A 15,406-nucleotide genomic window follows, 5' to 3' on the forward strand; every position below is an offset into this window, starting at 1 on the left:
CCGGGGGGGGGGGGGGGGGGGGGACACCTGCCCCCACAGTAGCCAGTCAGCAACTGGTGGGGAGAGGGTGCCCCATGGCCGATCATGCCGACCCAGGGATTTCCCCTGCGTCTGACTGCACTGACCCCGGGGGAACTCCCCTCCACTGGTTGGCGCAGGGGGACCATGGGGATCACTTCTGGTGCCCCCACTCCCCATCCAGTGCTTCCAGGGAGGGCATCAGTGCTCTCGCCTGCCCCCCCCCACCCATCACCTAAGCAGGGAATGCTGGCTGTCAGGGGGTGCACGTGCACTCTCTATGTGTTGTCACTGGATTTTACTGTACTTGCTGAAGGTCACACAAAGGTTAGTTGCAGAGACATGAACAGAACTGAGATATGCATAGTGACCAGCATCTTAACTTGCCTATTAAATTAGGAATGAGTATGCTGCCCTTTTAATTATTTGTGTGTGACTGTTTCATTTAAGAATGCCATTGAGAATAAAAGAGGAGTTGGAGAATGGTAGGCATCTTACAGGTAATAGGTTTGGTTCTTTGAAGACCCAGGCTATAAACAAACATAACTTCTAACTGCTTTAAAAGAGGAGAGGATGGAGATTCCTACTCAGGAACACTTCAGTTGTCTGCCTGTACCCACAGCAATACAAGCAAAGTAAATCAAAGTAAATTTAACCCTGAATGGAATAGTAAACCTTGCAAAAGCTTTGTTATGTTTGTATCACTTCAGGAACATAAATATCAAACAGGTCAGAATAGATTTCACATTATGAATTTCTTTTTGAAAACTCTGGGTTTATCAGGTGAGCACACCTAACTGCTAGCATTGTGTGGCACCCCATGGCACTCTTTTTAAGATTCTGTGTTCTATTACCCCTGTAACCAATGGTTTATTGTCATTTAGAAAACTTGTTTTGGCATGTATAGTAATTAAAATGTAATTTTAAGAACATGTTTCAGGTTTTGTTGAAACTTACTGAGAGACTTTATGTATCCTCAGATCTGTCATTATGCACAGGACCACATTTTTTTCAGAAAATGGCATCTCTGTAATCCAAGCCCATGCAGTACCACCATATGCAGTTGGACTGCACTGATCGCTACGGGAGTGGAATGAGCTTTCTCTAACGTCTGATTAAATCCTTCCAAATGACTCTAAAAATGGTATCAAGTGGCTGGAGTGGAATATAGGACTTCTTTTTTTTTTTTTTTAATTCTAAAGTCTCAAATCTGCTTTTTTAGCAGTGCTATAAAATAGTTCTTCCTGGATATAATTCCCACCATACACAACTTTCTGTACATGCAACTTTATTCAGTTCACATGAAAAAGAGTAAAGTTTTTTGATTGGGAGTCTATAAAACCAGCTACATTCTTTCTGTATTACCACTGGTAATAAAGATATTTCATTTTAATTTAACAACTTTGTTGATGACCGTGTCCAAATAGAACTTAGTTATATTATTATGCTGGCTAATAGATTTAAATTTACCTGAGTCACTAGCAGTAGTATAGAGTAAGCAGATACACACAGAGAATAGATCTGAGTTAGAAGATGCTGTTTTATATAGAGACTTTCCTGACCATAACCACATGTGAAGCATGTCTAGAAGTTAATTCATTAGCAGAAAATCCTGATAAAATATTTGACAGGGTAAAAATTTAATTTAGATGATTTTCAAGTGGTTTGTAGTGGTACTTTTGCTCATTTTGGTATTAAGCATTATTTCTCTCTCTCTTCCCCCTTAAGTAATGGATAAGGCTTACAGGCTTGGTATTTTTACACAGGCAGTGTAATAAATATACTTTCTAGATTTTATTTTTAATAGCAGAGTTTGGAATTGATTCTGCAGCATTTGTTATGACTCTTCACTGAATATCTTGAAATTCATGTGTAGGCATGTAGTTGAAATATCTGATGCAGTGAGCTGTTTGGGGATGAAAGATCCACTAATTTGCCTAAAAGCAGGGGGGAAACCTTCTGTCTCTTTCTAAATGCATTTCTGTCTACCATCAGGATACTTCTTCTTGAAGAATTTAGTCAGTTTACCACGCACACAGATTTAATATTATAGAATTGGGTAGTAATGAGAGAAAAGGAAACTGTGCCCGTGTTATGTGGGTGTGAAAAATTGGCAATAGGTGCAAGAAAGTATAATAAAACTGGCCTCTAACAGATGCTGGGGGGGACCCAAACCAGAGCTTTAGTTCTAGCTTGGCATGCCCCTATGCCAAGTGCAGGGCAGCCTCTGTATAGATTGTACACACTTCAGCAGGGCTTTTTGGTGCTTTTAATCTAATAGCTATTCAAATCAGCTGTTAGACAAAAGTGCCAAAAAGCCTTGCTGAAGTGTGTGATCTATATAAGTTCTGGGGAGCCGGGTCAAACTAACGTGGTTCCTCTTCCGGTAAAGCACTGGGTTTTTTTGTTTTGGGTTTGTTTTTCCATGTCTGTCAGTACCCACTAGTAACAAAAGGATGTGATGCTACAACTTTAAGGTCACATAGCTAAGCACTTAAAAATCCTGAAGTAGTAAAATTTAGCTTGCTCAGATGCTCTGAGTTCTGCATCCTTGTCTGTATACATTATAATAGAGGTATTGGCTCAATAAGGATTCTCATATGTAATATAAAATTAAATATGTAATATATGCATAAGAACAGATTTTCTTTCAGGAAATCATAGATGCCCTCAAAGAACAGAGTATCTATGTGGTCCTGAACACTTTTGAAGCAAAACTGCCTAAATTAATTTTTCATGCAAGTGGAGCACAGTTGAAAGTAAAATTTAGCATCATTTTCTATGGTGGTTGCATTTGGACAGATTTTCATTTTACCAAATTCCTTCTCCCTGTCCCCCCAAGGAATATTTTTTTTAATTTGCCCAAATATTAAAAAAAGGTAATTTTTTTTGTCATGAATAGGAAACCAACTATGGAGGAAACCACATTAAAAAGAGAAAGTTTGCACTTAAATAATCTTTTTTCAAATTCCCAAACTATCCTTATTTTTATATTCCTTTACCTGTTAGCCTTCCTCCTTCCTCCCATGCTTATCATGTACCCAGTTCAATTTCCCTCCATTTTGGATCCCTAAGTGGCCCTTATTTTTGTATCCTTTACCCCTTTCCTGAAATGTGGAGATTCTCCTTGAATCTCAGATGGAAAGCAGTGTTTAATCCCTCCACACCTGAGTAGTGAACTCCTTTGTGGGAGGTTCCTGACTCCCACTCTAGGGGAGTCATGGCACTATATTATAGTTTGTCAGGTACTGTTTTCTGGATCAAGTTGTGCAGAGCAGTATTTCAGGTCTCCCCCAGTCTCTTTCCATGTAACTTTATCTCTCCAACCCATTTAGCCTTTGCCTTTAGCCTTAGAATCTCTCTTTACTTCCCCATTGCCTTAATGGTTTTGGTTCTCAACGTTGCATCTTTTTTTTTTTCATGTTGTGATACTCCCCCTTCCATTTTTTTTTTCTTTCTCATGCTATTATTTAGTCCAACTCAAATCACAAAACTGTGGGAATTCTCCCAGTCGCTTTGTCTTGGTACCTGCTTTTTGCAGAGTTTAATAGTTTGCCGTTCTGTACTATGGTGTTGCTTCTCACTGTTTGTGCCAGTCTCAAGCTGTAATGCCAGGGTGCTTTCCATTAAATTCAGATTCTCTGGGCTTTTAAGTCTATCTTTCTTCTTTCTTTGTAATATACTGCTGTTCTTGATGTGTAAAGATGAGTTTAAACGGAAAACCTTAATCTGTATCTCATATTTGCTTCTTAGAGCTGCAGTAATTTTACAAAGGTGCTTCTTTCTCCTTAACAAGTCTTGAAACACTTGTATCCTTCCAGAGTAGGATCTGAAGTCTCTAACTTTCAGAATCTTCTGCTTTTGTTCAAAATAGAGCAAATGTATATAATGTCTCTTAGTTTGTTTGAATTAGTGGGTATATAGAGAGTTCTGTGTGCTCTGTCTAAAGGGACTGTTGCTTTTGTTTTCAGCTGCTTTAAATATTGTGTTTGATCTCTCCTTCTCCACATCTGGGAGCCCTCTCACTATTTCTTCTAATGATTTTCTATAATCTCATTTTTCTCTGCAAGCTCTTTTTCTTTTCTTTTTTCCTTTCCCATCATCTTAATTTTATTTTGCAGATTTACAGTAGATGGTAGGTGTCTCTCCACCTTTATTTTCAAGTCAGTGACCCTGCCCCCAATTTCTTTTATCTCTACTTTGATTTTATCAAACTGAGCCCCCGCTGAGAATTTTAAAGCTCTGATTTCTGAGAATAACTCACCAAAGCCCTCTCTGGTTAAAGTTGCTGTTTCTGTTTTGTCTTTCTCCTTTGCTGTCCCACCTGTTCTGCAGTAGCCATCTTTGATTCTGCACACCCTGTGAGCTCTTCTGAATGAGGATCTTCCAGCAAGTTTCTTCTGGGGAAGTCCTTTTCAAATTGATCCCCCTTTTGTAGGGTACTGCAAACGGGGGAAATGCTTACTGGGAGGCAAGGGATTGTGGATGATGTCATATCTCCCATGGAGGTCTAGCTTCAGGCACCCATCTGATGTCATGTGACCATGCCTATTTCAGTTCATCATTGAGGCTATAACTGCTGCAGGATTGATGGAATAGTGCTGGTATTTATAACACATTTTGCTGAAACAATCCATACTAAAGAATTGTCTTTTTTTTTTTTGCTTTCCAGTTATGGCAACTTAATTTTGTATCTCCTTGAGATCTTTGTATACTTGTGCATATATGGTAGGTATGTTTAATGCTGCTGTTTTTTTGGCACAGATGGCGACCAAAACGCTATGCAAAACCAGAGTTAATGAAGATACTGCATAATTCAGTAGAAGATTCATATAAACGCCTTATTTATCCTCTTCTCTGTAGAGAATTCAGGTAAATACAGTCTCATAGGATATTAAAAAATTGTCTTATAGCCTATGAAAAATGATGCTCGGTTTAGCCTGTGATTTGAGAAGTGATTAATTGTCATATCTTGATCATTCAGATTTAATTTCCAATCAAATCCAATGTAGCCTGAGGTAAACAGTCATATCCAATAGTGTCCTAAGAAGGATAAATGGTTTGATCTTTATTACATTGGTTATATTGTTGGTGGGGGGCAGGGGTTAGATGCATTGTCTGTTGTAATTTTTAAACAAAATAATATACTAAAAAGTTTCAGAAGGTATAAATATCAGTAAGTTTGGTCATGAAGGAAAAGCATTTAAAATGTTTTAAAACTTAACTTTGTAATGGAAGGTACTATTTAATTTGTTTACTGCACTTTTCATAATGTGTTTCCTAACCAAGTCCAATGTGGAGTTTACATTACAGGCCTATAATCACATCATTATCATCATCTTAATATAAACCATTATGTCACTGAAATTGTCCTAGACATCTGCTTTTGCCATTACACAATTGCCATTGCAATAATGCTGTCACTGACATGGTTCTATCTCTGTTTCTCTTACCTGTCTGGAAGAAACTGACAACGTAATTGCTCTTGCTGGAAGTGTCCCTTATGTTTGTCATCTCCGCTACAAGATAAATATGGTAGTCATAATGTTAGTCTGATACTAAAGTGTGGATATTGTAATGGCTCTAGAGAATGCAATAATCTTATTTCCAGTGACATTATAATAGCTGTATCATGAGATGAAGTGTCACATGCAATATATATACTACTGCTTAAATAAAAAGGAATTTCAGTGCCAAAGTAACATTTAAGAATCTATTTTCCCATTGTTGGATGAGGGTTAACCACAGATCCTTCACCGACTGAAAATAGACTCTGAAGTGACTGACAAATTTAAAAAAAAAAACATAGGCTGCCATGTTGGGTTTAATTTGCATCATGATTCTTTGTTATAACACCTGTTATATAACTGGAAATTTGTCTGTACATGGCTTTTTAGCTGTGGTTTGATCCTTCTTTATGAACTGAGAAAGCCAGAGTTTGTACTGAGGCAGATTAAAACTCAGATGAAACTCCGTGAGCATGTCCAGATGAGTGCAGACGTCTGGTATGTAGCCACACACCGCTCAGGTAGGCATTCCCTGTGCTGCTAACTTGCAGCTTGGGGAGGTGAGGGGCAGGGGTAGGAGTTTGATGCCAGGAGATCCCAGGGTTGAAAAAAGCCATGCCAAAAAAAAAAAGCAGGACAGTGCATGTGGCAGCATTAGATGCTGCCCAAAACAAGAGCCTGGTTGGCTGGAGCCACACTCTGGTTGCCGGCTGGGCTTCCTGCTGCAGGAGTGCCATGGTGTCAGCTCCCAGAGGCCCCCACAACCTTAGGTAGGGCTGCTGGTGCCAGCACAGTTGCTGGCCCCTGCCTCCCCTCCCCTCCCCTCCCCTACCTAGGTTAACCTGCTGCATACCAGAGTGCGTGTGGCATGGGTATTCCCTGGAAACAAGTAGCGGTGGCATAAGGTGTGCTGCTGCTACTTGGCCCTGGGGAAGTGTATGTTTCTGCTCTTCTGGAAGTGCCCTATAGGTGTAAATTGAAGATTAGCATACTTTTCTCTGTATATCCTAGGGGATTGTGCCAGTGCAGCTCCACAGAGGGCTGGCCATTGATCTTTGTGACTGGCATAGAACCCCAAAGTAGACAAGGCCTTGTGGCTTGGGCTTCTCATATACTTCAAATCTTTCCACTTATTTACTATCCAAGCTTTGGCTATAGTTTCTTTTTCAGTGTTCTCTTCTGTAAAATGGGGATAGTTCTGTTTTAAGGGTTTTTTAGTGTTTCTGATACAACTTGGTTGCTTAGGGCACATTTTGGTCTGGGATATTCACATGTGCTGCCATTATCGATGAAAAAATAAACCATGTAGGGTCATAATTTGGTCCTTAAAGTTTGCATGTGAAATATGCACAGCTTTGGAAATGCTTTATAGACTTGAATTTTATGTACCTCATGAACAAATCTGAGGTGGGGAAGCACTGAATTGCCCTTTGGAAAGCATAACTGATTGTGTTGACACTTCTAGAAGATCATCTTTGTTTCATTTTGCAACCCCTTCCCATGACAACCTCTAGCTTCTGAAGAGTGGAGAGATCTATCCCTTTCCCTCCTAACCATGAGGAGTTTTTCTCCTTTATCCATCCTTCGTAGTAACCATTTATTTTTTCTTCCACTCTTCATTGCAGCTGCAGTAGGGATACAGTTAAGATGACATTAGCTCCAGTATTACAGGTCACCTAGCATGTAAAATATTCCTCTGGATTGATAGCATGTTTGTCTTGCTATTGGAGGCTTATGGTAGGTGTCTTGTTCCTTTCTCTGGACCCCAAAATTTTACTTTAATGTTCAAGATAAGAACATTGGTTAGGTGAAGTAGCTACCATGAATATTCTGTTACTTTTGTACAGACTTTACCTTTGGATAACAATAATTACTTGACAATCCCCTCTGAGTTGCAGAAGTAGCCATGCTACTCTTCCGTTGGCCTAAACTTTCAAAAGTGAACTGTTATTTTGGGTGTCCATTGCCAACTAGAAACCAAAATAATTTTATTTTCAGGTAAGACCTTTACAGTATGTCAAGTAACATGCCTAAAATTTGAGGTATTCTGAATCACTAGTCACATTTTAAATATAAGGCCTGGCATAACTGGAGAGAGATGTCAGCCTCACCCTGTAAAATACCGGCCTATGAGTGCGCCTTCTACCCAACTTAGTTTCACTACATCACTGTAAAGCGTTTTGCTGTGTTGGCCAGACCATTCCCCCCCCCCCATCCCTTTCAAAAGCAGTAGTCAAAATTTTGATATGGTACCTCAGTAAGATTACCATAGTACTGAGGATGCTTTTGAAAGTAACCTGAATCTTTTTAAAAATTAAAAAGATAATTTTTAAAAGATTAAAAATTAAGCAGCCAGATACTGTGACCAGTATTGGTCAAAAATGCAAAAACCTCTTTTTGAGGAGGCTGTGTTCTTGGCTTCCTTTAAATGTGTCAGAGAAGTTGCCAGTCTCAAGCTGTCTTAAAACCAAGTCTGTTCTCTTGCTTCTTCCTCATGTTTGGCTTTATTAACAATAAGACTGACAGTAAAAGCAGTTCTTCAAGCTAGTCCCTTATCCCAGGTTTTGCTGCAGGCTTCCTACCTTGGGACTTTTCAGCCCACCTCCAAACTCTCTTGAGAGCCACTTCCACCTCTTTCATATCTGTGTGGGGTAATGAGTAATTTGTCTATCTTGTCATAATTTGGTAACTGTGCAAGGGCTTCCAGTTCTTCTTGCTTGTTTCCCAGGAAGACTGTGCGAAGACTTTTGATACAGCTGACTGGGAGATCATATTAGTATAGACAAAGCTTTTTTTGGCTTAAGAGGAAAATTGTACAGGGTAATGGTTTTTGGTTACTCAATTGCCTTTATCAAAAATGTGATGTAATTGTGTTTCCCTTAATCCTCCACACAGGTTTAGACATGAACAATGCTTTGAGGGAGTCGACTGGCTCAGACCTCTGTTTTCTCTACCTGTCATATCTTTAGTAGTATCCATGACTAGGAACTCAGAAAATTATGAACTCAGATGACTATGATGATGAGGGGTATATGGGAATAAAAGGGAGCCAGTTAATTGGAGGCTTGCTTTCCCATTTTCACTATGCCCTATAGATGGGAAGCGCTCATCAATGGGATGATTAGTTAGCAAAGTGAGAAAGTGACAGAACTTGACATTTGATTTATAAAGCTACCAAAAGTCATCCTGATTTAGTAAAAGAAACGTGGCTTTTACTGAAGCACAGGTGGCTTGATTTCAGCAAAGACCTTAACTGTGGGATAAAAAGCAGATCCTGTTCCTGAAGCAAGAGTGTTAAGAAAAATTGATTTGAGATGTAGTAGGAGCACTGTTCGCTAACATTGTTTCTTTAATTTAATTTTTAAGCTAAACACTTGTGAACTACTTTTTTTCTGTTGTGATTTTTTTTTTTTTTTTGTATAATCCAAAGAATGTTCTGGACTGTATAAATTGTTCAAAAGCAGATGCTCTGTAAGTTAGGGGCTAGGTATGTGTAACAGTTCTTTTCACAACAGCTAGCTTTGTGTTGAGCTTTGCCTAGATACTTTGAATCATGGCTACTTATATAGTAATATATTTTGGACTATATTTAATTGTATTGAAGTACAGGCAGTCCTCGTATTTATGGCACAATTAGTTCCTGAAAACCGCATCTTAATGTTGTAACTCAGAACCGATTTTCTCATAAGAAACAATGTTATAAATGGGGGTTGGTTTCTGAACCAAGGCCCGATACCCTATTTTTGCCAAAAATACCCCAGAATGTTGTCCTCGATCAATTATAGATGAGTAATATAGCTACATTAATGTATTTATATTGTAAATAGCAATCATATTGATTTGGAAGGACTTCTTTGAGGTGAGTTTGCTGGACTTTTTGAAGGGCTCTTGGTTGGATTTTTTGAAGGGCTCTTGGCTGGAGTCTTCTCAGGAGTCTTGGCTGCAGGTTTTTCTGGAGTCTTGCCTGCTTTCTTAAAGGCAGTGTCCAAGGAAGTTTGGACAGATGTTCTCCAGAGAGATGGGTGATGCAGCGAACTTGTTTGCTGGCATGGCATCACATTGGATCAAGTGTTGTAAAGTCAAAACTGATGTCATAAAGTTAAAAACTGATGTCATAAAGTTGAAACAGGGTGTCTGTCAATTTATAAATGTTGTAAGCGTGAAACGTTGTAACTCAAAATGTCGAGGACTGCCTGTATTGCGGTAAAGATTAGAGTACCCTTTTGTTTCTACCAGAGCTGCACTTTCAGTTAAATTCTCACCATCTCCGTATCATGTTGTGAGACTTCCTGTAACAGTGGGTTACTGCAGTTTTTTTTAAAATTTGGATTGGGCTAATTGTAGCTTTAGATCAGAAGTTAAATGAGTATGAAGTTTTCACTCTTTCTGAGCGGAAGTTTGTTTGTGTTGTATTGTTTAGGATTAGTTGCCACAATTGGCAGTTTCTGATTAGGAGAGCCCGGAACTAGAGAGATACAGGGTGAGTGCTGGAACACAACCCCCATGGGCAGGAATGTACCGCACCTGCCAGTACTATTCCTGGTTCATGGCCACTTAACCCTATCCTTTTTTATCCTTTCTCTCTCCCTCTCCTCCCACCACAAGCTTTTTCTTTGTAGTCGTGCATAGGGCTGCTAAAACATTTAAAGCCTTCTTTAGTGTTAAGATCCTCTGCTGTTTTATTAAATGCTGGAGCAGAAAGTTTCCAAGAGAATATTGAAATGTTTGCTTCTGGTGATTCAAACGGCAGAATTCGCCAGCGAGACCATTACCTTATGTATTGTTTCATTTCCTCTCTTTCACTTTGTCAGATATCATGATTTCTCAAATCTGGTATTATAATATCCAGTGTTGCTTTTGGAATTTCAGAATATATTTTTATGTTGTTGCAGTGCTATATGGAAGTGAAGTGCCAGAGACATTTTTTTTTAATGTATAATCCTTTTGTAATTTTCCATAGCTCTTTTCCTTACTAGTCTTCTGAGACACAAAAACCATTTCTCTAAATCTCATTTTACACCTGAAGCTAGTTTGCAGACATTTTCCCACTAAATATCTTGCCCCAAATGTTGAATGTGGAAATTTGAAGTTTGAAAAGAAAGTCTTACTTGAGATCCCTCATCTTCCAGCTGTGAATACTGAGGTCAACAGGACAAGATTAGGATAATTGCCCTTATTAAAATACATCTGTTGGTGATCTGATGACTGAATGAAGCTCAGGCTTTCAAGGAAGGCAGTCAAAGTATCTGTATTGTTAGTATTAGTTCTTTGTAATTAATAAACCACACATTTACAAAATAATTAATGTTCTTATATTAAAGGAATGGACCTCTGTCCTTCCTTGGCTCACACTTTTCTCTCAACTTTGAAAATTGTCAGAAATTAGAAAAACAAAGCTGGGCATCTTGCCATTTGGACACAGGCAGTGGGGTATTGAGAAAAATAAAAGGATATTACATTGTCTTAGGTAGCGTGACACTTATTTAAGGATCAAATGACTACCGAAAATTTAAAATCAAGGGTAGGACTTGGAATGGCAGATCACATCATCGATACAAGTGTTGAGTGAGAGGCAGAGAGAGAGAATAGAGAAGTCTATATTTGAAATTAAAAATACAGGATGTTATGTAATAGAAAGGACATACATTATGTTCCCCCACACACCTGGCACTTTCAGTAACATTTCCTGTTACTATAAAAGTTTCTGTAAATCCAAGGCAATTTTAAACATGTTTCCATAAGGTGTACATAACTAGTAACATGTGTTTAGGGGCAAATCCCATTTGTTTGTAGTTCTTTATAGGACAGCCTTCTAGGCCATATGAGACACACTTTTGCATAGAGAATGGCCAACACCTCCATGCAGATCCTTCAGTCTTTACCCACACACTTACCGTGCCTTAAGCCGCTACTGTTGTTCGATTCAGTGATGGCTTCTGCAGTACAGCTGTTCTGCTGCCTGGGGGTGATTCCTCCTGGACACAGTGCAGGGCACAGTTTGTTCTTTGGCCTTTTGCAGGGGGCATGCATACAAATTAGGCTTTAGATAATTCTCATGTTAATGGTGTCTGCCTGGCTTCAGGGGGGTTTAATTTTCTTCTGTGCAAAGGATGTCTTATCCTTTGCAAAGCATTTTTTAAGACATGTAAAGGTAGATTGTCTGAGTACCACCAACTGGAAATTTGCTCTGCTTTCAAAAATTGAAGCTAAAATTTTTCAGATATTGCAACTCACTTGTTGTAGTTTTAGAAACATTTTCCTGTCTTTTTTAAAATGCCTTTTTCTCTATGTAGTTGTTCTGTTCAAGACTTTCAAAATTGGCAAGTGGACCACTTTTGTGGGGAAATGGTAGCACTATGTAAAATGCAGTCAAATGCACAAAATGAACTGTATAGGGAGGCTTTATATATTTTGTTTCCTTGATTATTCAGCTTTTGAATGGCTACAGTGGAAACCTTTCCATTGCACCGTAATCTGGGCCGAAAATAACACTGTAGAGATGTATTAATATATACAGGCTCCCACCTCCCCTCATATAATACCTGATTACATGGAGAGAATTAATCATACAGAATTTTTCTGTAATTTTAAGTTTGTTTCAACATTAGGTAAATGTACACACTGGGGTTCTTTATTGATTGTCATAAAGAGAGACATTCATGGTAGGAGAGTGGGGGATGAGAGATGGGGGATGCTCTTGAAATAATATGCTGGTTTCTGACGCTTGGTGTATTTGGTGTGTCAAATACTTTAGTACCTGATGGCACTACATAGATGAGAATGGATATATAGACGTTCAAAGACTGGGGAATACCTGAACACTGAAGAATATTTTTGTGTCATAGCTGTTTAAATGATATGTTTTATTTTGTACCAGTTACTTGGTCTTTTTGAGTTAGGGAATGCTTCGTGCCCATTAGGTTTAGCTTAGCTTAAACCCAAGCAAGCATAAAAGACACAGAAACATGTTAAACATGCTGTTGGAATTATCTTGTACCTGAAACTGTTTTTCAGGCCAACAATTTCAGTTATATTTGTTAAACAATATAAGTCCAAACTGACTGTTTTGTGAATTACAGTACTTTGGACCCATTAAAGCTATCTAGTCTACTTCCCACTGAGTTGATTAAATCACTTCTGATTAGTCGTAATTTTTTGAGCAACTAACTACTTCAGTTTGTTCAAAAATTTTTCACTAAAAAATGAACTCAATGCATTTGTTCTCAAGGCCAGATTGATGTGGATCAGAATATTCTTTCATTTACAAGTAGAAACTAGCTGAGATTAGCGATAGTTGACCAGTCACAATACTAATGAGTAGATATGAAACTGAAAGGTAAAATATGGATTTATAGGCCTGTGTGAATAGAGAAGTATTCAATTTGGAATCAGACAATTTGGAGGAGAGTGATTTGATTCGGATAACTCCTGAATCAATTCAGCTGAATTGGCTTCAGAAGATTTGGTGCTGATTTGGAGAGATTCAGTGATTTGGATTGGGCTGCTGCAGGTTCTCCCGTGGCTTCTCTGGTTGTGCCTGCCTCTCTCTGGGTGCTGGGGAGCCATGGGAAAAGCCCCCATGGCTGCCCTGCCCAGCCCCCGCCTGGCCCAGCCTCCTGGCACTTAAAAAGCCCTGCACATACTGACTGCAGGAGCAGTGATTGGGGCCTCTGGGTGCTGGTGGCAGAGCCCCACTGTGCAGGACAGGGCAGCAGGGATCACCCCCCCCACACACATTCATGTGGCAGCTGCCCCATGGCACGTTGCGGGTGCAGTGTGGCTCATCAGGGTGGTACATGCTGTCTGGGACCTGAGGCAGCTGGGGCTGAGTGATGCCAGGCTCTGCCTGACACGTGGAGGTGCCCCAGCTCCCAGGCGAATTGAACTGGGGGCTGGGGAATTGAACCACAGCTGGGCAAGCAGCAGCAGGGCAGAGCCCCTGCTCCCAGTGCTTCCGCGCCTGCATCCCACGCCCCTCTTCCCTTCCCTTTTTTTCCCTCCCCTCTCCCAACCCCAACAGACTTACCAGCTGAAGGCAGCTGTCAGCTGCCTGTTTAGTCTGTGGCCGAATCTCCGAATAGGCTGAAGCTTTTTCTGAAGCTTTTCCAAATCAATTCAGATGCTTTAAATCAATTCAGAGCTTTTACTTGACCTCCTGATTTCGATTTGGATTCAGAGATTTGGTCTCCGAATCAGGCCTAATCTCCTCTGAATCGAATCGGCTACCAAAGCTTCGCACAGCCCTAATGGATAACTTATACCATAGCACAGTTACAGGTGATACTCTCTTATGACTAGAACCATATCAGTCCCAAAAACCTAAGATGATCAGTAGTGCAATATTAAGTTGAAGGTAATGAAGAAATAACTTGAAGTCCTTCCAGAAAGGACATGACTTTCAAGCAACTCAAAATTGCTGTCTGAAAATGAATTGGAAAAATAAAATTTTTGCTTTTTACCTTCCAAGATCAAAACTAACATCTGATGCAGAAAAGGAATCCGTAATGATGTTTGGAAGAAATCTGCGACAGTTGCTGCTGACAAGCCCTGTCAGAGGCCGTACTTTGATGGGAGTTGACCCTGGGTACAAACATGGCTGTAAGCTGGCAATCATTTCGCCAACCAGTAAGTTTAATTTTCAGGTTTACCAACTGCTTTTTCAGCTGCTGCTTGTACATATTTCTTGAATTATGAGACATACTAGTTGTAATATAATATGCTCTGTAATATAATATGATAACTTTTTAAAGTTAGGTTTTAGCCTGTTGTGTTTGCATGTTAATTTTTCAAAATCCTTTGTACAGACATGAGATTGAACTTCCTGTGTCTGTAATGTCACTGCTTTAAGTAGTCATTTTCACCTGTGCGAACTGGAAAGAGTTCTGCCCATCTCGAGCACATTTTGCACTAGTGAGAATAGTTGCACAAGTCAGAAGGTGATGAAGAATTGGCTTTTCAGTATGTTACAACTTAAAATGGAATCACTATTTTAATATGTGTTCCATTTGCCTTCTTCAGAAGTAACACTCTATGTAAGCCTTTAAAAACTGATGACTTTGCTTCTTCGTTTTCTTTAATTGTATGTATTTTAAAAATAAATTTAAAAAAACCTTGTGGAAGGCTTGGGACCAGTAGAACTAGTGAACAGGCATTGTTCTTGATTGACTACGAGGGAAACCTCTCCATTGTACCAAAAAAAGCTCCTAAATTGCCACAGAATTAGAGGGAAAATTCTTTCATGGATTAAGAGCTGGTTAAAAGATAGGAAGCCGAGGGTAGGGCTAAATGGTAATTTTTTTAGGGTGGAGAAAAGTCAAAGGTGGCGTCCCACACATCTTGCTGAGCCCAGTTTTCTTCAAACTTTTCATCAGTGTTCTGGAAATGGGGGTGCACAGTGAAATCTCCAAGTTTGCAGATGATACCATATTATTCTTGGTAGTCAGATCCCAAGCTGACTGAGAGGAGCTGCAGAAAGATCTTCCCAGGCTAAGTGAGTGGGCCAAAAAATGGCTGATAAACTGCAGTGTCAACAAAAGCAATGAAACACGTGGGGAAAAATAGTCTCAGCTATATACACAATGTTGGATTCTGAACTAGCTTTTGTGATTCAGGAAAAAGACCTTGGAGTCATTGTAGGTAGTTCCCTGAAAATGTCAGGTTAGTGTGCAGCAGTGACCAAAAAAAACATTAAGAATTTGGGTAGGATTTAAAAATGCAATTGGAAACAAAACAAAGAATGTCATCAATGCATTATGCCATTTTACAAATCCATGGTGTCTCCACACCCTGAATACTATGTGCTGTTCTGGTCTCCACATCTCAAAAAGAATGTAGTAAAATTGGAAAAGGTGCAGAGAAGGGTAACTAAAATGATCTGGAAT

At 39.4% G+C, this 15,406-nt stretch overlaps 1 protein-coding gene across 2 annotated transcripts in view; it reads left to right on the top strand.

Moving 5' to 3' along the window:
• Nucleotides 1-15,406, top strand: part of SRBD1 (S1 RNA binding domain 1) — a 256,830-nt gene that overhangs the window by 61,533 nt on the left and 179,891 nt on the right. For both annotated transcript variants that reach the window (XM_019516329.1, XM_019516331.1), the window contains 2 exons: nt 4,783-4,890; nt 13,993-14,150. In XM_019516329.1, the coding sequence (XP_019371874.1) occupies nt 4,783-4,890; nt 13,993-14,150 (266 nt within the window). The remainder of the gene's footprint in view (nt 1-4,782; nt 4,891-13,992; nt 14,151-15,406) is intronic.

Source organism: Gavialis gangeticus, unplaced genomic scaffold (genome assembly GCF_001723915.1).
Source record: "Gavialis gangeticus isolate Ggan-Ray unplaced genomic scaffold, GavGan_comp1, whole genome shotgun sequence".
NCBI classification, from domain to species: Eukaryota; Metazoa; Chordata; order Crocodylia; family Gavialidae; genus Gavialis; species Gavialis gangeticus.